At 31.8% G+C, this 24,205-nt stretch overlaps 1 protein-coding gene across 1 annotated transcript in view; it reads left to right on the top strand.

Annotated features, from left to right (window-relative positions):
- LOC111703616 (F-BAR domain only protein 2-like) overlaps positions 1-24,205 on the top strand; it is a 39,519-nt gene that overhangs the window by 739 nt on the left and 14,575 nt on the right. Inside the window, 19 exon segments of the mRNA XM_023475603.1 lie at positions 2,713-2,808; positions 3,646-3,715; positions 4,205-4,278; positions 4,536-4,587; positions 5,291-5,405; positions 5,766-5,834; positions 6,515-6,593; positions 7,448-7,534; positions 8,051-8,147; positions 9,296-9,356; positions 9,621-9,679; positions 11,027-11,206; positions 16,495-16,577; positions 16,791-16,847; positions 17,479-17,590; positions 18,866-18,920; positions 19,692-19,767; positions 20,284-20,346; positions 23,860-23,974. Of these exon segments, the coding sequence (XP_023331371.1) occupies positions 2,713-2,808; positions 3,646-3,715; positions 4,205-4,278; positions 4,536-4,587; positions 5,291-5,405; positions 5,766-5,834; positions 6,515-6,593; positions 7,448-7,534; positions 8,051-8,147; positions 9,296-9,356; positions 9,621-9,679; positions 11,027-11,206; positions 16,495-16,577; positions 16,791-16,847; positions 17,479-17,590; positions 18,866-18,920; positions 19,692-19,767; positions 20,284-20,346; positions 23,860-23,974 (1,600 nt within the window).

Below are 24,205 nucleotides of genomic sequence, written 5' to 3' on the forward strand. Positions count from 1 at the left end.
CTCGGTCTGAAAATTGGGTTCCATAAATTGAGCGTAAATGCCGAGATTTATTAAAGTCCTGGCGATATCTTTTGTCGATAAAAACTTTGCAGACTCTACGAAGTATAATTGAAAATTTACGAACATTTCGGAACAAATCGTCTAATATCTAAGGTGAGAAAACTAGCCATTAATAAATATTTTAAAAAAGAATTTTTTTTTAAAGATAATCAAATAAAAAAATAAAATAAAAACTGCGTAGAGACTGACCACCTTAAATAAGGTCTTATAAATATAAAAATATTAAATATACAGAAAAAAACCATCTTTAATTCATAAAATATATATATATTTTTTACATATTTTAAAGCTCTAAGGCTGAAATTGCTTTATATTCCGTTCACTTTAAGGATTAATGCTAAAAAAAATAGATTTAATTAAAATAAANTCCAAAAATCGTTCACTAGGACAGACCCCCTTTTTGACTTTATTGGATACAAACAAACAAACAAACAAACAAACAAAAAGACTAGCAAAGTATATTCATAGATTTCAGGGTTATCTTAGGTTAAGACAAATTCTGGGCCGAGCGCTGCGGCCAACTTTGACCATGTGTGTAACATTTGAGTTCTATGTACAAAAGGGGGGGGCAATTCGGCACATTGTGACACCAAATTTTGTACAGGCTACATTTGGTCCTAATAATTGAGATAGAAGGCTGAGATTTTGCATGCAGCCTCTAATTTTAGCCATCTACATGGATCACGAAAAAAAATTTGAGATTGGAGGTCATCGATCTCCATTTTGGCCTCCATGAATTCAGAAAATACGGGATAATGCCACTGTTTTCCTCTTATTCAATTATTTTAAGTAAATCAGACATGTTTTCATATTTTTTTGCTTCCCCATAAATCATGTGCTGATATTGACACATATATCCGACCTCCAGTTTGGCCTCCCTTCAAAAGCGACCTCTAAAAAGGTCAAAATATTAAATCAATGAAAATGGGTCATGTGAAGCATCAACTCATAGGTTTTTGGTGTTCTGATTCCATTCTGAGACCTTTTTTTGATCTCAGATGACGACCTCCAAGATCTCAGATTATCCTGGAGGTCGTGACATCCAAATATCAATGACCTCCGGAGTTCCAAATATGAAATCAATGAAAATAAGTCATGTGGGGTATCAAATCATAGGTTTTTTTGTGTTCCGATTCCATTCTAAGATGCCGTTATGATCTTAGATGATCCCGGAGGTCGTGACCTATAGATATTAATGACCTCTGGAGGTCAAAATTTGAAATCAATGCAATTAAGACATGTGAGGTATCAAATCTTGTATGTTGTTAATTCTCACATGTTAATAACACTGAATCAACAACAGCTTCATGCTTCAGAGAGAAAATTTTCAATGGATTTGTTGTTAATTGGTTAAAAGAATTGATCATTATTTAAGATGTTTTATTCATATCCTTTCAATTCTAGTTTTTTAAGAAAATCCGCGAAAAAATTGAGGGGAAATCTGCCAGTTCTGTATTTTCTCCATATGCAGTTTAAACATCTATATTTAAATTTGGCTTGTCTGTCTGTCTGTCTGTTTGTATCCAATAAACGTCAAAACGGCTGAACCGATCGGGCCCAAATTTTTTTTGGGACATCTGGGGACCCCAGGGAAGGTTTATGAATCATCAAAATTTCAAATATTTGTCTCCATCAAAATTCGATCGTCATTAAATTTTTAAAAATTTTGAAAATCTGCGAAATTTTTTGTGAAAATCCGCGAATTATTTTTGTTTTGTTTTACGATGTACACAAAGAGAACATGTTCACAATTAATTTAGAAGATAAGGCTAGAAAGAAGGGCGCGAAGCGCCTTGAATTTCTAGTACCTATATAAACTACGTTGTAAGTTGTCTGAGGATCTAACTGCGTTAATCCTTAAATGCGCAAAACTTTTTATGCGACTAGACTAGCTACGTATTGTGATTAGCTTAATATTGTGAAAACGTATTTGAACTTAACATGTAGCCTATAGATATTTGTAAATAGACCAGAGCTGAAAACTTTAGAATGAAATATCCAGATATCCCGTCGGATAATTAATCTGAAGATTAAAGTCATGAGGAAAACAAGCAATATTTAATCTGGAGATTAAGAAAAAGAGTGGATTAAGCCTTAATCCTGATATCCACCATTCTAAAGTTTTCAGCTCAGAGTGTATAGAAACTCTGCTTTTACAGTGTAAAGTAATTGCGTCCTTATTGAAACATACGGGCTGAGATTGTACCTCGGTATTTGGTACAGATTGACTAAGAGATTGTTTGATAGCAGATTGTCCCTTTGTGGCATTTAGAGCTAACGAGATTGTGACCAGTGGTGGTGGCGTTGATAGATCACTGGATTGTAGCCGTGTAGATCATGTTCTGATTGAAGCATTAATCATTTAATTGCTAGTGGCCGTATTGACACCGATAGCTAACGAAATCTCACCCAGTGGTAGTGGCGTTGATAGTTCATGGGAGTGTAGCCGTGTGGATCATGTCCTGTTTGACTTTTATAGCGGACAGGTTGTACCTGGATTGATACAGTTCGGGACGAAGTTTTAAGAGTACGGCATTTACTACAACTCTTCTTATGCATATTTATGTATTTATCCATTTAATTATTTATCTAATCTAATTATTTATGTATCTAATCCTTTATGCATCTATTCACGCATCCCCCTATATCTAGGTGTTGATGCAGAACATGAAGGCAAGTCTGCTGGCCTCTAAGGAGCTGGGGGAGTATGTTAAGGAGGCTTCAGTCATACAGGAACACAATACAAAGGTAGTCTTACTCTTACAGGGAGAGTTCGTAAAAATGGTTTTTTTGTAAAACAATATCATGGGTGATTTAACTCCTGGGGGGGGGAGGGATTTTTTTATTTGCTAGGGATAAAAATATGACAAATTGGACATCCAACGGCAAGTTGGGGTTTTTCATCCTTTCTGATACTTTTTACCCAAAAAGTAATTTTTTTAATTTTGAGGGAATTTATCACACCTAATATTTCCCGTTGTAGGGTGATTAAATGACTTTAACTTAATTTCCCCCAATACAGTGAATAAACCTTGCCAATAACTTACCAAACATATAAAGAAAAATTTTTCAAAGAATGATTATTATTTACATCCCTGACTAGTGACTGGACAATAATTTAATTAGGAATCAACAGTTTATATTTTTATCATCTTTTGGCCAACATTACCGAGGTTAGGCTACTTAACGTCCCTTCAGTTAGTATTAAGGATAGAAATGTATATTGGCGTTATGAGGTCATAATGAAGCTGGTGGACTGCTTTTTTAGCCGCTTAACACTGGGCTACACTGTTGTAGTTAACGGTGACAAGAAGTAGGGACAGAAAAAAGATTCAATACCTATTTTGTGACCAATTTCGAAGAGCCAGCCTAAATTTGTCTTATGTCTTATGTCTTATGTTAGGACTTAAAATATCAAATTTTTAAAAAGATGTCTCAAACTTTTAACTTTATCGAAAGCTATAAATCATCAGTTCAGAAACAATCATTATGTGTTATTTTTTATGGTGAGGGGACAAGAGGTGGGGGGGGGGGAGGGGGGCTGTTTTCTTCAAAAACGTCTCCGTTAAAATTTGAGTGTTCTAGGCCTATGGAAAATTGAGTAGACAGCTGGGAGGGAATCTATACTATGGAACATTCTCTCCTATTATTGCAGGAATATGTCAATCAATCATTCAACTATAAATTAAACAATTATTCAATTAATTATAAATCAATCAATTCATTACAAATCAAACAATTAATTATAAATTAATCCATTAGTTATAAATTAATCCATTAATTTTAAATTAATCAATTAAACATAAATTAATCATTTTATTAATAATCGATCAATTATTATTTTAATTAGTCGAATCATTTGATAATTAATGAATCCGCCAATAATTTGATCAATTAATCAATCGTTTATTTTCAATTGATTTTTTAACCAACTTTCTTAATTTATCAGATCTTTCCCTTATCTTGCTATCAATACATTTGTTTATCTATCCAATTTTATAATTTTATAATTGAACGAAATAACGTTTCAAAAACTATATATATAAATATCAAGTCACTGATTTATTGATTGGAAAATTAAGAAAACATTTTCAAACATATTTTAAACTAATCTTTAATCGATGAATCACATTGACTTGTGCAGCTATGAAAACCAGTTCTGAGAAACTAAGCCAACTCCATCAATCTACCCTCACTAGAATTAATGACCTTCTGAAGGCAAGAAACAAAACTAATTGATAAATCAAAAATAAACAGAATTTTAAAACAACAACGACATGTTTTCAGTATTTAGAATAGTTGAAAGGCATTTTTGAAAACTGGAAAAAACTTGGATTTTTCTGTAATTTACTTTTTAAAAACATTTTTTCTCTTTTTTTTAAATTCATCATTTAAAACCGAAATCTAAGAAATATTTTCCGTTTTGGATCCAAATTCCTGAACTCAGGAAGAAAAGTAAATTTATTTTAATTCAGGATATATTGAAATATAATGAGGAAATGAATAAGAAACATAAACAAATGAAAGGTAAGTGTTAAAAAGTTAAAGGAGAGGAGAGTGCAATTTTGAAGTTACATAATCGATGCACAACGGTATCCTTTTATCACTTGGTTTTTCGGAAAAAAGGCACAGTTAGAGAAATACAAATGTTCAGACAGAAATATCATAGATTTGACAGTTGTGGTTTGGTTACGACTTTCAGGGGATATATTTTAATAGAACTAAATGAATCGATTAAGGGTAGGAAAAAAGAAAAATTTGACCCAAGCATTGTTCTGATTTTAGGTCATTTTCTCTCCCGTTTTTTTGAAGAAAGGTCAGTCGGGGATTTTCTCCTTCAGATAGAAAAATATTTATATAAGATAGGTCAAGGAAAAAATGAAAAATTTGACCTAAGCTGCTAGATTTAGAGGTATAATGATAATGTATAAACTACTTTGCATAAGATAAAATCGCACCCTGATCTCTAATAGTTCTCCTCAACTCAATTTAATTGAAATTTGTTGTTATCATTATTGAAATTAGGTGGAAAAAATTGCTGTAGTAATTGTAAACTCGTTCTGTATACAGATACATGTATTTTAGCAATAAACTTTATCTATCAATCTATCTATCTATCTATCTATCTATCTACCTCTGGGCATTCCTTCATTAAAGGGCCACTAAAAATTGCGGTAATAGTCCCTTTAACCAGTAACACAACTAAAAATTAAAATTAAATTTTTTTCAGATGAAGAATCCTCGACTGCTGATTGTGTAAAAAGTTTACAAGATATTGGAACTTTACTTCACAAACAAAAAGAATTTTTCAAACAAAAAGTAGCGGAGCTAGAGAAATTAAAAAGGTAAGTTGTCAATCGGGTTCTTCAAATCAATTTTCTGCTTAATCTGTTGATTTATTTCTATAAATTAATTTTGATATTTTTATTAAAAATTGGTTAGAGAAAATTTTTATTCTAAATCCTTTTTTGAAAATTTTATTTACTTTATTTATATTCTTCGCTGATATAATTTTAAAGTCTAGATTTTCTTTTAGAGTAAGTTATCGCAAGCAAAAAAATTCTTTAAGATTTGTATCACGCGCTTTATCCAATCATAAAATTTGGCATTTTCTGTTCTGTGAGAATTGCAAAACTAAGTGTACATTATGTTGTTTTATTGATTGATTGATTGATTGATTGACTGATTGATCTGTATTTGTCCAGGGACAACACGAACAGCAAGGATATGGAGAAGGCCGAGTCTAAAGTGAAGAAAGCCCAGGAGGACTACAGGGATCAACACATCAATAACTAATAAATTGATTATTTTTATCTTTTTAAGATGTATTATCTTTATTTTGATTAATAACTCGCTTTACCCATCAGCACCCCTTCTACTGAGATGTTAGCCTCAACTTAATTTCACCTCCTTAAATTTTTGAGCTTCCTCAATCCTGATTCACACTTTTCATTATCTGAAATCTGATTCACACTTCATTATCTGGAATCTTATTCACACTTTTCATTATCTGGAATCTGATTCACACTTTTCATTATCTGGAATCTAGATTCCGGTACAACACTTTCCGGATCCAAATCCGGATTTCAGTGAAATTTTTATCAAATAATCTTAAAATATATTGTTTTAGTAGCGTGTAAAGAACATGAAGAATAAGAAACAAACAAATTAACAAATTATTTGATTTAACTGCCTGATAGCTGATCTTGGTTGATGATGATATTTTTTATATTGTTGATCTGGTTGATACATATATATCTGATGTTGGTTAAAGTTGTTGATCTGGTTGATACATATTTATCTGATGTTGGTTGATATTGTTGATCTGGTTGATACATATATATCTGATGTTGGTTGATCTTGTTGATACATATTTATCTGATGTTGGTTGAGGTTGTTGATCTGGTTGATACATAAATATCTGATTTTGGTTGATGTTGTTGATCTGGTCTAGGAACCTGGTGGATAAGTATTCCAGTGTGCTCCAGGAGTTTGATAAGAAGATGGGAACATCCTGTAAACATTTCCAACAGGAACAGAACATTTATATTTTGTGATATTTATCATTTTCATGATTGGTTTACCACCCCCTTGATTCCGGTCTAGGGGTTCCAAAATGGGGATCTTTCATTATCACTGTTATTATTATTATTATTAATGAAGAACGAGAAAACAAATTTTTCAATTTAAAAATATTTCTTGTTCAAAAAATTTGGGGACCCTGCCGTCAACGGTTCTAAAAATATCGCAAATAAAGACAGAATAATCTTGATTCATCTTTGAACCTACAGTTACGATTGAGTTTAGACTTGATTTCCACAATTTCTTCAAAATAGATATTCCCTAGGTGGCATTTTCTGAAAATTTAGATTATATCTCAGAAGCCTGCATATTAATATTTTCCGAAAAATAAAATTAGGTGTTTTGACTTGAAACCTGGTGGTTCATTTTCAGCAGTGTACGCACCAAAGTCTTTGGGGACTGGGTGGTTCGTGCGCATCGTGATTGGTTATATTTGGCTTTAAGGAGCCCCCCCTGAAGATGCCATGGGGGGGGGGGTTATTTCGGATCTTATATTTATTACTTAATGCCAATTTTACAAGGCCAGTTTCACATGTGGGAATTTAAAAATTTCAAAGAAAACATATGTTAGTTGTTACGCTACTTGAATGTTCCAAAATTTGCTAGCAGCCTCGTTAAAACCTAATCTTACCTGGTATAAACGGTAAAATGCTTACCCCTTCACTGACAATGATACTTTAGAAAACATATCTGATAAATGTTAATTTTGACAAAGTTTATTTAACATAAGAGTTTTCCTCATAATAATGAAGTAAAAGTTTGGACAAGAAAAATATTAAAACATAGATGACTGTTTGTTAACCAGGCTGAGACATTATATTTAACACAAATGGCCGACTTTATGCAAACCTACTTGGAGTGTATTGATTCAACTCACAATGAAGTTGGAAAGGTAAATTTTTAAAGATTTAATAAATGGATTTTGTTTTATTGTTCTATTGTTTCGGTTTTACCTAGATACCATTTTTGGTAATAGAAAAGTGATTCTGTAACTGGACTTTTTTTGCAATTTATTCTTGACAATTTTAATCATATCATGGTTATCATAACTGTTATTAACATGTTTAAGGATTTAGACCTACTTTATATAGTCTGGCTAAAGGTTCAACGGGTTTATCACTCTCACAGAAAAAGATATTTTTTTGTTAGAATTGAATTTCTTCACATTTAGATTCCACATGAAATTATCGTTAGTTGTTCTAAAAAAAGCAGTTTATGTAAATAAATACATGGACATTTTTTTTCCAAAATCAATATAATTTGTTTTACTACATAATTTGTTTTACTCCGCGCAAACTTTCGTAATATGATTAAAAAATCAATAATTTTTGAAGAAGGTATGGGGAATATGGGGGGGGGGGAGGGGGGTTATAAAATTTTAATCTAGGTAATACTGATAAATATCTAGGTGAACCTTGAGCTTGAGCAGCATCTAGCTCATAACAGTGTGGAGAAGTTACTCGAGACTTTTGTGCTTCAAAAATACACAGGGCTAGAAAAACCAGGTATTAGCATTTAAATAATTGATCTTGTTCCAGCTTTCATTAGCTGATTGTTTATTTCATGCCTTAATTTGATTATTTATCTAGTTTCATGCTTCAATTTGATAATTTATCTGGTTTCATGCTTCAATTTGATAATTTATCTAGTTTCATGCTGGAATTGGATAATTTATCGAGTTTCATGCTTTAATTTGATAATTTATCTAGTTCATTGCTTTAATTTGATAATTTATCTAGTTTCATGCTTTAATTTGATAATTTATCTAGTTTCATGCTTGAATTTGATAATTTATCTAGTTTCATGCTTTAATTGGATAATTTATCGAGTTTCATGCTTTAATTTGATAATTTAGCTAGTTCATTGCTTTAATTTGATAATTTAGCTAGTTTCATGCTTTAATTTGATAATTTATCTAGTTTCGTGCTTGAATTTGATAATTTATCTAGTTTCATGCTTTAAATTGATAATTTATCTAGTTTCATGCTTGAATTTGATAATTTATCTAGTTTCATGCTTTAATTTGATAATTTATCTAGTTTCATGCTTTAATTTGATAATTTAGCTAGTTTCATGCTTTAATTTGATAATTTATCTAGTTTCATGCTTGAATTTGATAATTTATCTAGTTTCATGCTTTAATTTGATAATTTATCTAGTTTCATGCTTTAATTTGATAATTTAGCTAGTTTCATGCTTTAATTTGATAATTTATCGAGTTTCATGCTTTAATTTGATAATTTATCTGGTTTCATGCTTTAATTTGATAATTTTTCTGGTTTCATGCTTCAATTTGATAATTTATCTAGTTTCATGCTTGAATTTGATAATTTATCTAGTTCATTGCTTTAATTTGATAATTTATCTAGTTTCATGCTTAAATTTGATAATTTATTTAGTTTCATGCTTGAATTTGATAATTTATCTGGTTTCATGCTTGAATTTGATAATTTATCTGGTTTCATGCTTTAATTTGATAATTTATCTAGTTCATTGCTTTAATTTGATAATTTTTCTAGTTTCATGCTTGAATTTCATATTCATATTAATTCATGCTTTGATTAAATTATTGGTAGGATGTCGGCTGATAATAATAATAATAATAATTGATTTAATATTTTACTTAAATTGGATTATTAATTTAAAAATTCAGGTCCTATTGAGTTCAGTGAACTTCTTGCTACTGGAGGGCCCCCTTCAGATATATCAGACAGGTATGCTCCAACCCTGAATTTAGGATTTTAATTAAGATAAAGGACTTAATTTAAAGTGACTTTAGATTGGGCCATGGACTTGCCCTTAACAAATTGAAATAGTGGCTTGGTTGGGTCACTTGAAAATACATCGACACTCCCAATGTTAGTTCATTAAACCTCCAAGTGAAATTAATAAATATATCATTATACTGAAATTAATAAATATAAATATCATTATAGTGAAATTATTAAATATAAATATCATTATAACCTTATTTTTAGATCGGGAAATTCTGATAAAGTTTCTGTCAGCTCCTTACCTAAAAAGGAATCCAGTGGAGGTAAAAATAATGCATTTTTTCTTCTTTTCCTTTTCAAAAGTACATGCTGTAATAAAGGGGGTCTTCTTGACAGTTGATAGAGTGAATTAATATCAAATTATGATTCAATAGGGAATCATGTAATGTGTATTTTGAAATCCAATTACTAATTGTAATCAAATCAGAGAAGGGTCAAGATGACGGGTTTATTAAGGGTCATTTCACAGAAGAAGAAAAAAATGAAATAAACTCATGCCACTTGTCAACTGAATGTTGTTTCACAATTGTATATTAAATCACCCTGTAACCCTCCTTGCAAAATTTTTGTGTCACTTCACATTTTGGATAGAAAAATCAGATCTTAATGCTTGCCCTTGATGATTAAAAATATTCTTATGCACTCCATGATAACTCTTCTTTTATATTTTCCATATTCTTTTGATTCTCAGCATGTACAGTTCAGTCTCTTTCTCTAGCATAGTTCCATCATGTAGTTAGTTTGACTCTACGTAATCAAGATCAGTGATATCTACCCTTGCAGACATACCTGGGATTCTTTTCAAGTTTTAATGTTTACATGATTTTTACATTTTTCTTTTTTTAAGGTTTACATGTGAATTATTTTATGTGTAATTTTGCTTTATTGTAAGCAGGTTGTAATACAATTTTAAAATGGTAATACCAGTGCTCAGGATCCGGATCCGTTGGATCCGCAAGATTTTGGCTTCCTGGATCCGGATCCCCAAAAATATGCGGATCCACGGATCAGGATCCAAGGGGTAAAATATCAACCAAAAACCTGCAAGAAAAACTTATTTACTCTTTACTCCAAAAACCCAAATCTGAACTTTTGAAAAAAAGAGAGATTATAAAAATTTCCTCATTTCTGAATGGTTTAACAAGTTTTAGGATGAAAATAAGCGAAAAAAATAAAACAAAAAATTTGAAAATTATTTTTTGTTAAAAAAATTCAGTAAATCTTAAAGAATGACCTGGATCCGGATCCGTTTTTTTCCAGTGCGGATCTAGGATCCGGATGCGGATTCGGATCCGAATCAAAATTAAATGGATCCTAAGCACTGTATACTACAATTGTATTAAGTTTGGTTTCATCAAGCATTTGAAGCTGGAAAGTCTGGTTTTAACCCATAAATTTGTTCTTGATGTCATCTTTAAATTGATGCTGTTTTGACTAATCACAGCATGGGAAAACAAAAGCATAAATGGTTGATTGAAAGCAACCAATAAGAGACATATCTCATATCTCACAAATTATTCAATTTTTATACTACATGCTTTGGTGTTATGAAGCACAGGTGTCTCACTGGGTATTTCAAGTGCATGGTCTGCACCTCCTCTTGCTACTAGGTTGTCCTGTAGAACTGGTGTTAGAGACGGACGACGGAGTTCAAGATCTTCCTAATACCTCTTTACCCCTGGGGGAACTCCCCTCCCCGGGGGGTAACCCCTCCCCCGCATCCCTTCCTAGTCAAAAGGTTGAGAATGATAGGTCTCCGTATGCTAGTCTGGCAAACTGGAGTGTACCAGGTGAAGGGACCTAGAGTAACAATTAACAATTAAAGAGAGTGTACTGGATTTACATTAGGGGGTAGAAGGTGAATCAGAATTAAAATACCAGAGGCCAAATTTATAGATTTTAAACTTTAGTTGCTGAACCGCCATAAACCGGTTCCAAATGAGCGCCGGCTCAAATCTCGAAACAATGAATACAGTTTTAAGTGGAACCAACCATGTTTGAGCCGCATTTCTAATTTGATTAAATTGATTAAATTCGGCCTTAGTTGATTTAAATGAAACTTTTGAAGACGACCTTTTCACAGCAGGTCTTCCTAATTCTTGCTCTGCACAATTTGACTGCTTCACTTGGTTGATGTAGTTTTTCTCAAATATATTGAAGACATGTTGGAACTTCCACCATCAAGATTGGTCAAATAAACTTTAATTTTAATCATGACTTTGCCTCTACCCCTTTTTAGAATTTATTCACACACTTGTTAAAGAATACCTTAAGCATACACAATAGAATCGCCATTTTGTCAACAACAAAATAATGACCGATTTTTGGTAACCCTATCAAAGAATCTACCATAATATCAAGTTTACTTTATCAAATCATGGTCATTAGTTTTAGTTGATAAATACACAGGGTATTTTCTGAAGGTGTATGGTGTTTGTTGATTGAAAAATCTTTCTAAGTTGTTAAACTACTATAGATTTGAACAGCTTTAAACTACTATAGATTTGAACAGCTTTAAACACTTAATTTAGAAAAGCACTTTTCAAAAGCTAGCAAATATCAGAGGTACAAAAAATCACCCCCATTTGGCCTATTTAAAGAAGTCCACTTATCTCTCTTTACATTTTTTCTTTGGACAATTATTCAAAGGTTTTTCTTCATTATCATTTGTAATAACCAAGAGTTGACGCTAACAAGTAACAATAAACCTCACCTGAGTTAACATATCACTCACCTGAGTTAACGTATCACTCACTTTAGCTAACATATCCCTAGAGTAGAATTAGGACTTTTTCAACCCTTAAAATTTTTGATTTAAGATTTTTTTTAAGTAAAAGCAGTAATTTTAGGTAATTTTTTATGATAATCTTTTTAATGATGGTGACAAACCACAAATAAGAATTTTTTGTGGTGTCAGTAGTATTATATTTTAGAATTTTTTTTCTGTGTGTTATACCGCAATTGTGTTACTCATTAAAGTGAGTGACCGGCAATGTATGGTGGTTGAACTGAGAATGTAGTATTGTGGAGAAATTTCTAGGATTCATTTGAGACATATTAAACGTTTTAATTATGTATAATTACTGAGTTTGAGCGCATAGTCGACGTTCAAAATCATCCATTTGGGTTGTTACGTTTCGAGAATCAAATTTTAAAGTTATTAAATAACAACGGCGAAGAATGTATAGAAAATTCTACAGTTAACTAATTAGATGTTAAGGAACATATTTCTCAGAAGAAATTTGTGAATAAATCAATGTTAGAATCAATTATTTCTTTTTCATCATTATATTGAATTTCTTATTCTTTACGAATTTGTTCGCAGATTTCTACAAATTCTTCAAATGTCGTCTTTTCAATAAAAATTCCGGAAGATCTACAGAAAATGTTTGTCAACAATGAGAGATTAAAGAAACTAATAACTGAATTAGATTACTTATTTTCGATGCTAAGAGTTAATTTTTATTTTCTCAACCTGTTCCTAAACAACTTATTAATTTAAAAAAAATTTATTTTCAAAACATAGGCATCCAAATGGATGATTTTGAAAGTCGACTTTGCACTCAAACACAGAAATCATGCATCATTAAAACGTTTTATGTGTCTCAAATTAATCCTAAAAAATTTCTCCACAATACTACATTCTCAGTTCAATCACCATACATCGCCGGTCACTCCCTTTAAGGGCTTTTTTAAAGTAATAGATAATAGATTATATGTGATATATGAGCATGGATCATGTAATTAATACATATGTATTGGTAAACATAGGTACAAATCAGAAATATCTTCGAGAATTGTCTTAGTGTGTGTGCAATTTTGAATTTAGACCCTGATGTAGAAACTAAAATTATTCACTCTCCAGTTTATTTTTTTATTTTTAATCTTATTAATTGGATACAGTTGATAAAGAAAAGTTTTGATTTGATTCTTCTTCTTGTCATCGTTTCTCTCCTTTTTTCTTTTCCTTCTGTTGACTGTCCCTGATTCTGATTCTGCTCAATTGTAATTGTCTCTTCTAAGCGGAAATGCTCGAACCATTTTTATTTAAAAGAATGTATCTAGAATCAATAAAAAATCTTTGCATTTCCTTAAAAAAAATCTGGTTGATCAATAAATTTTTAGTTAGATAATTAAAGATATCTGCATCTTTTATGGCTAGAAATAGGGCTAGGCACGTTCACACTTTTTTCCAGCTGTTTGTCAAGGTTAAGTAAAAAATAGCTAACAAGTATGGGTATTAACTTACCAGGCAGCCGTGAACGGTCATTTTGTTTGTTAATAATTTTAAAATTAACAGTTTTTGAAGTTCGTTAACGAAACTCTGTCTTTGCTAATTCCTGGATAGAACTAAGATTTAAGAAAAACTACTGTAAAAAATAATGGAGGTTTTAATCAAAGAGATGTTTTTATATTGAAGAAATCATGACGAATATTTTACAACTGGATTTGAGGATTTGAAACCAGAAGAAATTGATTTCAATAATCTTAGCCAAGAACTTATTTCCAATTATTAAAGAAGTTTGTAGGAAAATTTAGAATAGAATACAGTAGAGTTTGTTCAGTATTAACTTCTGCATCTATATATAAATTTGGCTTGTCTGTCTGTCTGTTTGTATCCAATAAACGTCAAAACGGCTGAACCGATCGGGCCCAAATTTTTTGTGGGACATCTAGGGACCCCAGGGAAGGTTTATGAATGATTGAAATTTTAAATATTTGTCTCCATCAAAATTCGATCGTCATTAAATTTTTTAAAATTTTGAAAATCCACGAAATTTTTTGTGAAAATCCGCGAATTATTTTTGTTTTGTTTTACGATGTACAAAAAGAGAACATGTTCACAATTAATTTAGAAGATGGGCGCGAAGCGCCCTCTAAGGCTAGTGCTTTTAAATTATTCCACTGTGTTATTTCTTTGCATGCCAAATATAATATTCTTTAGCATGCTAAATATACTATTGTTCTGCATGCTAGATATACTATTGTTCTGCATGCTAGATATACTATTGCACATATAAAATATACATGAATTCACAGCATGATATATCAATTAACAAATAACCCTGTTTTTATCGCTACATTACCTGTTAAGGACTAGACATTAGACAGTAAAAAAAACAAGACATGAACATGACTTCTTATGGGATTTTTAAAGACTAAAAATGTGCATTGTACATCGCATCATATTTGTATAAAAATCTAATCGTATTTTTTTAAGTGTTAAAGCTTACTTGTAAAAGACAGATATCTACTCCTATTTATAGTAGACCTAACAAACATCCGATCTTCTTAATAGACCAAATATCCAATTTTATTAATGATCGAGCAAATATCCAATTTTATTAATTATAGACCAAATCTCCAATTTTATTAATGATAGACGAAATATCCAATCCTTTTCATAATAAGCCAAATATCCAATCCTTTTCATAATAAACTAAATATCCAATCCTTTTCATAATAAACCAAATATCCAATCAGACGAGGCTGTGTCCCCAACCTCCAGCACTTCACTCTGCCCGCCTGGCCGGCGGATCCTGTAGATCCTGATGATACCGACGATATGGCACCGCCTTCGGAGCCCGCCCCTGCTCCTCCCTCAGGCAGCCCGCCCCCTGTTCCTTCTTCTTTACCGCCCTCTGTCTCTGGTGAGCAACCACCTTGGTCAGATGCAGCGTGGACGGAAAATTCGAAAAAGGTGATTTTTTATTTACCAAGTTTGTGGATTTATTGTCCTAAACTTACAATCTACATACAGGGGAATATAATTTCAAGAATTACCCTCCCCCTGGCGGGAAACTACAAAAAATTGAACACTAAAAAGCAAGTTTTTTATTCTTGTTGACACTTTTTACCCAAAAATAATAGCAAGTATTAGTGAACATCGCTCAGAATTAAAAATAGTTTTTTTGTAAGATTCTGTATTCATAAATATCTTTGGTACAATCCACAGTAGACTAGGAAAACGATCGTGCATTGTGCAGTTTACACAGACAAATTTTACTTAATAAATTAATTTTCCAACAACTGGCAAACTATTTGCTTTTAAACAGTTTAACCGACTATATGCGCTAATGAAGGCGATGAGGTCGGGTAAATAATTCTGGATTTCAAATGTTCAACATCATTTTGCCGGAGACAAAATGTTTGCTGGGACAATAAGATTCTGAAATGTCGTCTTCATAATCAAGGGTTTTATTGTTTTTCTTGTAAAAAGGTCAATGAATTGGTTTTTGATAATTTTTCTCTTCAGGAGGAAATATCCTGGGCTACTGCGTGGGAGGAGCCGGTACAGCCCGCCCTTCCACCCAAACAGAATGCCCGCCCCGCCTCTGTTCAACGGGAGAAGATAGCCAGCAGTTTAATATCATTACCTAGACCTCCTTCACGGGCACGCCCAGAACCTAGGTAATAGACCAAATATCCAATCCTATTTATAATAGTCGAAATATCCAATCCTATTTAGAAAAGACCAAATATCCAATTCCATTCAACATTGACCAAAATTTCAATTTTATTCATAATAGACTATATATCCAATTTATTTGTACATTACAATAGATTTGATATCCAGTCCTATAGATAGATATATAATCCTACACATAATAGTCCAAATGTCCAATTCAAATAAACATAATCAAATATCCAATCCCATACATAATATTAGACTTAATATCTATTAAAATTTACAAATAAAAAGGGACCAAAAATGATCAGCAAGAAGTAGTGGAACTACATTGACTTAGTTGAACCCATTCTCTAGATTTTTAATTTGCAAACAAAAGAAGGGGTTTAAATTAGTTTAAGTAGTTCAACAACTTCTGCTCAGTCATCAAATCTGGCCCCAGATATTCTGATATTCATTAAAACCAGACGTTCACTGACAAAGATATAATTTCAGCTAATAATTATCATTTTAATATTATTATTTTAAGATTAGATGTTAACTATTAAAAAGTAGTTTTTTTAGGGTTTTAGGAATTTAGACATTTTTTTAACAGTAATTCCAAATTTAATGGATTTGGTGTAGGAATCTTAAAAACTATGATTTTGTTTTTACAACTTCTGTTTTCAGGGTTTTTGAAAAGTCGGAAGAAGAAAGAACGAAGTAAGAAAGGGAAAAGTGGAAAAGAGGACGGAACAGAAAACGAAAATAAGGTCAGATTAATTCTCAAAATTTATTTTATAAATGAACTCAAAATTATTTTCATGTTTTAAAAAAAGGTTGTTTATATATTTGTGATTAGTGTGATTTATTTTATTTTATCCGAGTTCAACGGAATTTACCATTATCTCATAGAATTAATTATTGGTACTTCCATTTTACTGAAACAGTCCCTTTAAGCACTGCCTTAAACTTTTGTGTTTCAGGAGATAGGAAGTGATGGTGAGGAACGAAGACGAAGTGAAACCCCAACTCCTGATCAGGTCTATCTCAAACTTTAAGTTAACTGTAAAATCCGAATTGGTTAAAAGCGTTCTCTTTACGTAGAATACTTCAACGTAGGAAGTATAATTCGATGTTATATTGCATCACCATCAGTCCTAATAGGTTATTAAGTATTCGAATAGACAATTATAAAAATATTTGGAAAATTAAAAGATAATATATTTATGAGAAAAGAAATTTAAAATATTATTAGTCAACCTTAAGATGGGAAACTTGTCTTAAACAGTTAAATATAACTAGATTATGAAGAGGAATGGGGGGAGGGAATTTCGAAACATGAATAGCTGACAGAAAGATCTGAAGATTGAAGGGACGGAGGGGGGGGGGGGGGCGGGTGTAGCCCCAAGAGATAATTAAGAAATTATTAAAAAGATGGGCAATTCATTAAAAAAAGGCAAGTTTGTTCCTCCTTTTTCATACTTTTTGCGCCAAAATTTCTTAATTTTAGCCGAAGAAAATTCATTTATTTTCCCGATTTAAGGGAATAGAACATTCCTAACTTCTGATGGAAAAATGATTTTTTAGGAAAAATATTCGTCCCTGTCATCTTTCCGTATCTAGTGTAAATACTTCTCGTCATTCATTAATTCTAACCTCTGATTTATTTAGACGGAAGAAGGATACAGTGAACCCCCGCCTGGACCAGTAGATACGGATCCATGGGCGGATTTTCATCAACCTCAGAAAAAAAAGTTTTATTCAGACTCAGATTCAGATTCAGGTCAGTTTTTTCTAAACCGTGCAAAAAGAAAAGCATTTTTAACTTTTCTAACCATTAAGTTATGCTGATTGAGATATGTGTTGGATTAATTTTTATCTGCATTTGGGGCGTACACAGGAATTCTTTGTGGGTTTATAATTTCTATTCCAGACAAAAGATTTTTCTTTTGACCACCCAACTATGCATTAACCTTCCCTTGGGTCAGGCGTGTTGCTACAAATAATGTTGGCCTGATCGGCTCAGTCGTTTTGACGTTTAATGATTACAGACAGACAGATAAACAAACCGGAGTCGGTCTGGGGATCCCACATTGGGGGTCTTCCACGATCTTTTTCATTTATTTATTTATTTATATATGATTTATTTAATTTTTTTATTTTAAAGGGACTGTAAAGGAAAAATGAAAGGGGGTATAGACTGAAAGCTGATCACTTTAGCTCTTGATCGCGACCCATGAAAGTTATATCTGATGTTCCTGTCTCGAGAAATTGATATAAAACTTTGTTAAAATTATACGAAAGTTCATATATATGTAAAATCTTAAACTTAAACCACGTGACCAGAACTATCACCAATGGCAGAGCAGTATACTGATCACGTGTCTCCGCGTGTATTTCGTGACCACTTTACTGGCCATTGGTGGAATTTCTGGTCAAGTAATACGGACGTATAAATAATATTATGAATGAAATCTATTAAAAATAGAAATAACAAATATAAAAGTAAACCTAATTTACAATTTACAATTTCTCCGGGATATCATCGTTTTCAGATTGGTTGCTTATTTGCTGAATTTGATCTTTTTAAACCTACTACTTTTATACAAAATTGTATATATATTAATTTTCGTATAAATTTGACAAAGTTGTATATCAATTTCTCGAGATAGGAACATCAGATATGACTTTCATGGGTTGCAATCAAGAGCTAAAGTGATTAGCTTTCAGCCTATACCCCTTTTCATTTTTCCTTTACAGTCCCTTTAAAATAATTATGTTTTATCACTGTTGGATAGGGTTTCCAATACTTGCGTGCAAGTGACTTTAATTGCTCGCAACTCCGTAATATTTGCGCGCAATAAACACAACGGAATTGCGTTGGTGTTTCAAGTTTTTGATAATATTCAATTTAAACCTTATGGCACGCAATAAATGCAATTAATTATCGCGCAATTCCTTTAAACAACAAAAAATTCACAATGAAATTGCGCAAGCGAAAGCATCAATTACGCGCAATTCCGCGCAACGGAATTCCGATTGGAACCCCTACTTTTAGATGATGAGATAAAGAAAATTAAAATAAAGATTCGCCCAGTAACAGCCCAGAATAGGTTAGTTAATTTTATTGATTTTCCTTTCATAGATTTATGACATTAGTTAGTCATTCATTTTTCTTTCATCCTTCCACTTATTCATCTTTTATACATTCTTTTATACATTCTTTTATACATTCTTTTATACATTCTTTTATACATTCTTCTATACATTCTTTATACATTCTTTTATACATTTTCTTTTATACATTCTTTTATACATTCTTCTATACATTCGTTTATACATTCTTTTATACATTCTTTTATACATTCTTTTAAATATTCTTCTATACTTTCTTTATACATTCTTTTATACATTCTTTTATACATTCTTTTATACATTCTTTTAAACATTCTTTTATACATTCTTTATACATTCTTTTATACATTCTTTAATACATTCTTTTATACATTCTTTTATACATTCTTCTATACATTCTTTAATGCATTCTTTTATACATTCTTTTATACATTCTTTAATACATTCTTTATACATTCTTTTATACATTCTTTTATACATTCTTTTATACATTTTTTATACATTCTTTTATAAATTCATTCTTTCATTCATACTTATTTTAATTCTTTCCAACTTTTATTCATTCATTTACTCATTCATCCTTTCATTCATTTATTCACTTATCCTTTCAATATTACTATCGATGTTAAATTAATAACGACAAAATGTCAAATCGATTGACTGATGAATTGGCTGATTGATTGATTGATATATCGACTTTTGGATGACTGATTGATTGAATAAAGTTTAACTTTATTTTCTCTCTCCAGATCTGCGACTTCAGCTAGCGTGGATGAATTACAGAAAGCTATTGGGGGAATAGATCTGATGGTGGCGACACTACCGGTAGGTTTTAAAACTAATGTGTCAGGGGTACATATTTCTTGTAAAATAATTCCCCACCCCCCTCGGGAAAAAATTAGTTGTTTTCCAGAAAATGAATTCAGAAAGTATCAGAAAGCTTGACATTGATGTCCAATTTTTCATTTTTCTCCATAAGCATCAGAAATCAAATAGGGGAGGGAGGTATTCTTGAAAACATATACTCCTGTAGTAAATTAATAATAATTAATTTTCAATGAGGAGCAAACACAGTTTACTGTAAAATAGGGGGTATATCTAGTATAGTATAGTCTGGGAGACGTTGGGTTCCTTTTCAGATTTAAACTTGATTTGATTTGATCTGAATACAGCTATTTAAAGGAAAATAAGTATTCAACACAAGATTTGAATATTTTTTTATATATATTATATATATCCAGGGAAATATAGCTGGCAAAACGGCTGGACCAAATGGAGATTAATAATAATTATAATTGTGGTCCAGCAGAAATATTCTTCTCATTTTATCTTTATCTCAAGACAAAGGGAAGATCGAAGAGTGTGATGAAAGAAATGATCGGTAGTCATACTCTCAAGTACAAGGTCTTATTAACTGTTTAACATTCATCAATCAATCAATCAAACAATCTAACAATTGTTTAATTAAAATTTGATTGGTTGATCTAATCAATCTGTTCTGTGTTAGATTAATCCAACATAATTTTCTTTCCTCACTGATTTCTAAATAACTTTTTTTCTAATGCTTATTTATTTTTTTTGTAGTTATTAACCATTAACCAAAGTTTGTTTTTAATTTCTGTTTTTCATCTAATTTAAATTTAATTATCCACCACCCTTCTCCCTTCTTATTCTTGGGAAAGGAAAACAGAGTTGTAATGTTTTAGCTTTAATGTTAAATCAGATTTACAAATATATTCTGATAAAAAAAAAAATTGACGTACGACGGATGTCCACAATTTTTGCATACTTTAAGTAGTGTACTAGGACACAAATGTTAAATTTTATTCAGTTTTAAATCGGTTAAAAATTATTACAATTGTCTTGGGGTTCCACAATTGCTGCTCTTTTTGATCTTACAAGTTTTTGTGTATAGTTTATCCATCAGAGAAATCTTGAGAGTGGTAAAAAGGTTTTTTTTTATCCCAAGAAAAATTCTTTAAGTGTACCTGAACCCCTGCATGTACAATTAAAACCACAGTTTTTATAGAATGTGAATTGTACATACGTTACACATACACCATGTACAAGTTATCAGCTCAGCTTTACATAGAATGTACATTGTTCATACATACAGTATACTCCATGTACAATGTACTAGGGTGACACAGGAAGATGAAAAAAAAATAAAAGTTGGGTGGATAGGTTGTTTGGGTGATGTGGCATTATGGCTGCATTTTGACAAAATTTTGGTAGGATAGGACCATTGCATCAGGTGGAAACAGTTTCTGCTTTTTTCAGAAAATTTCTTGATTTTGACGAGTCTGAACAAAAACATGATGAATATTTATAAAACTTGTGCTGATAGAGAAATTAACAAAAATGGGACCAAATAAAAAGGGGAAAACTGATCTTCATCCACTCCGTGTCATGAATTACAGTCAAAGAAGACCACTTTATTTGATGAAATCCCCTCTGTCAAACGTCAGTTCAAGTAAACTGCCAACTAATGGAACAGTTCTTAGGTACTTCCAGTATGTAATCAGCGGCAAAAGTGTCAGGTTTAAATCTACAAGTAACAACTTTTCCTGTTCCATGGCTAGGAATACATCTGACATGATCTGTAAATATTCTGATGGACCCTGCAATGAAGTTACTGGAGAAGAATGTGTGCTTAGGAAGATTGTAAACATCTGGGTATCTTGCGGATTTGGAAGTTAAATCATCACAGAGCAGTCGATTAAGATTAAGTTTGAGAAATTACACAAACATTGGAATAATCTCAGCAAGGTACAAAATATTCTGAAGAAGAGAACAACCAAGCCAGCACATGAAGTTAATATTCAAAAGTTTAAGGATATGAAGAATGGGTTTTTTGATATTGCCTCTCCCAACTATGAACAAATGCTGAGAAATGATAAGCCTATGCAAAGATCCAAGGAGAGTATCATGGAGGATATGCAGTTTTTTCAGGATCAAAGATCTGCTGGGAAAATGGGGATGAGCCATCAATGTGATATGGAGCTTGAGGAAGTTATCAAGAGAAGAACTGAGAAGTATAGGAGGCATGATGAGTATAGAAAGAAGATTGCTGCTGAAGGTTTCTGTGATCCGTTCCCAGATGAAGCCAATGATATCTTATATGATCCTGCCCCAGTTAATAAAGGTTTGTCACTGCAAGAAGCAAAGTCACCATTCGATGATGATGATAGTGATGATTCTGACATCAATGATCATAATGAAACCCAAACATTTGTATCAGAAGTCAACCTAGCAGGTCCTTCAAATACATCTATTTCAAGTACATATATTAAAATTTGCATTACATATTTTTTTTTTAAAATACCAATCTTATCAGAATTACATTTGGTAAGCTGCAAACCCAACTTTTAAACTATTTGAAATGTTTTCTTTATCTTCAATTTTAAATAGGTTTAAATGAGACTTCCAGAAAGATAAGAATTGAGAAAGGTTCAACTCTAGTTACAGTTGAGAAAGATATCTCACTAGAAGGACTAGTGGAGGCAACAACTTCCCTCAGCGTAAGAAGTGGGCTAAGCTATAGAGACCAAACAATGTTTTTTGCAGCAATAGTAAATTATCTTGATATCCCTCTCAAACAAGTTGGTCTAAACAGAGAGACTGTGAGAAGAAAGCGACTTGAAATTGTTCAAAGAGAAGGCGTGGGTATTAGGTCTGACTATATGAAAGAAATGGCCGGTAAACATTTAGTTCTACAGTGAGAAAAGTCAAGGTTTTTCAAAAACTGTTTCCACCTAAGAGAATAAAGTTAGAACCATAAATTTTTTTGGATTTCACCACTAAGGTTAGACATAACACATAGAACCTATCCACCTTTTGATTTTTTGATTTTTGATTTTTTGGTGATCTTCCTGTGTCACCCTAATGTACATGGTACAAATAATCAGCTCAGCTTTATATAGAATGTACATTGTATACTTATGTATAGTGTACAAACAGTTTTGCATGTTTTCAGTTTTTGTTGTAGTCCATTGTACTTACAATTTACAATAATATAATAATTCTGTTTTAAACAGTAAGAACCATAAAGTTGTGGAAAAGGATGACAACATGTTAACAATGTTATGTGCAAATAGTTAAACTAGAAGCTTGAAAATCTTTTTAAAACTAAATATTTTTTATTTTCGTGAACATATTTAATTTTACAATATTATACATATATTGTTAAAGAGTTTACACGAAAAAAGCATTTACAATATAGGGTTTGCTATAATGTGTTTATAGCTAGTGTTACAGTTGAACTATTTAAGATATTAAACTCTGTGTGTCTCATTACACAGAGACGTTTTACATCATGGAATGCCAACCAAAATTATTTTTTTTTATTGGGTTCCTTTAAATCCGTAAAAAATCAATAGTGAACATAGTGAATTCCGAGATCAGTCTGTAATTTCGATAAGCTGAGTTGCTATGAACACTGATCAGGGTTGTATAATTTTAAGAACGTTGGGATTCTAGTTAATCCAAACAGTTAAAGAGAACAATCCGAGTTAAAACCCGAAAATTAACAAATATTCGCTGAAATATGAATGCGAGGAAGGCTAACACTGAGGGTAACCTCTCGCATACAGTTGACCGATTTTAGATCAGAATGGTAGAGATAGATTTTCAGGTAGTGTTTGGCCCTCCTTTCAGTCCTTAATTGTCTTCATATCCTTGCAGCCGGGTGCGAAGCTTGAAAATCAACTTATTAAGTGAAGTTGGTCTGTGTTCACTGCACAATTTCAGTTGCAGGGAATATCTAAAATCATAAGTTCAGTCTTGAACAGTCGTCCTTTTCCACACTATTTTAACAGACAATATTTTAGAAAAAATTACGAAAAAATAAAATCCAACAAATTTGATTGTTTGTTGCCACTAAACTACCAAAACGTTAAAGGCTATGATTTTGTTTAGAAACGAATGACCCCAACAGTAGATTTTGATGGCGGAGTGAAGAGATCTCAATCGAGTAATCTTGTTTCCAAACATTCTCACGACCTTCTGGGACTCTTCAATACACAGGATCCAGGTGAACCCATTGTGCAAGTACCTAAGGGATTGTCCAAATGTCTGATTTGCAATGGTTTCTTTAAAATTGATACTTACTTGATAATTGAGAGGTTATTCTTCATATTCTGTCAATGTTGAGAACATCTTGATTTCTTCATGTGTGGTCTTCTATAGATCAGATGTAGCTTAAGTTTTTTTCATATCAACAAGCACTCCATTCTCAATGATTCTTATCATACAGTTGTTTAAA

This window comes from Eurytemora carolleeae, unplaced genomic scaffold (assembly GCF_000591075.1).
Source record: "Eurytemora carolleeae unplaced genomic scaffold, Eaff_2.0 scaffold552, whole genome shotgun sequence".
Classification (NCBI taxonomy): Eukaryota; Metazoa; Arthropoda; class Copepoda; order Calanoida; family Temoridae; genus Eurytemora; species Eurytemora carolleeae.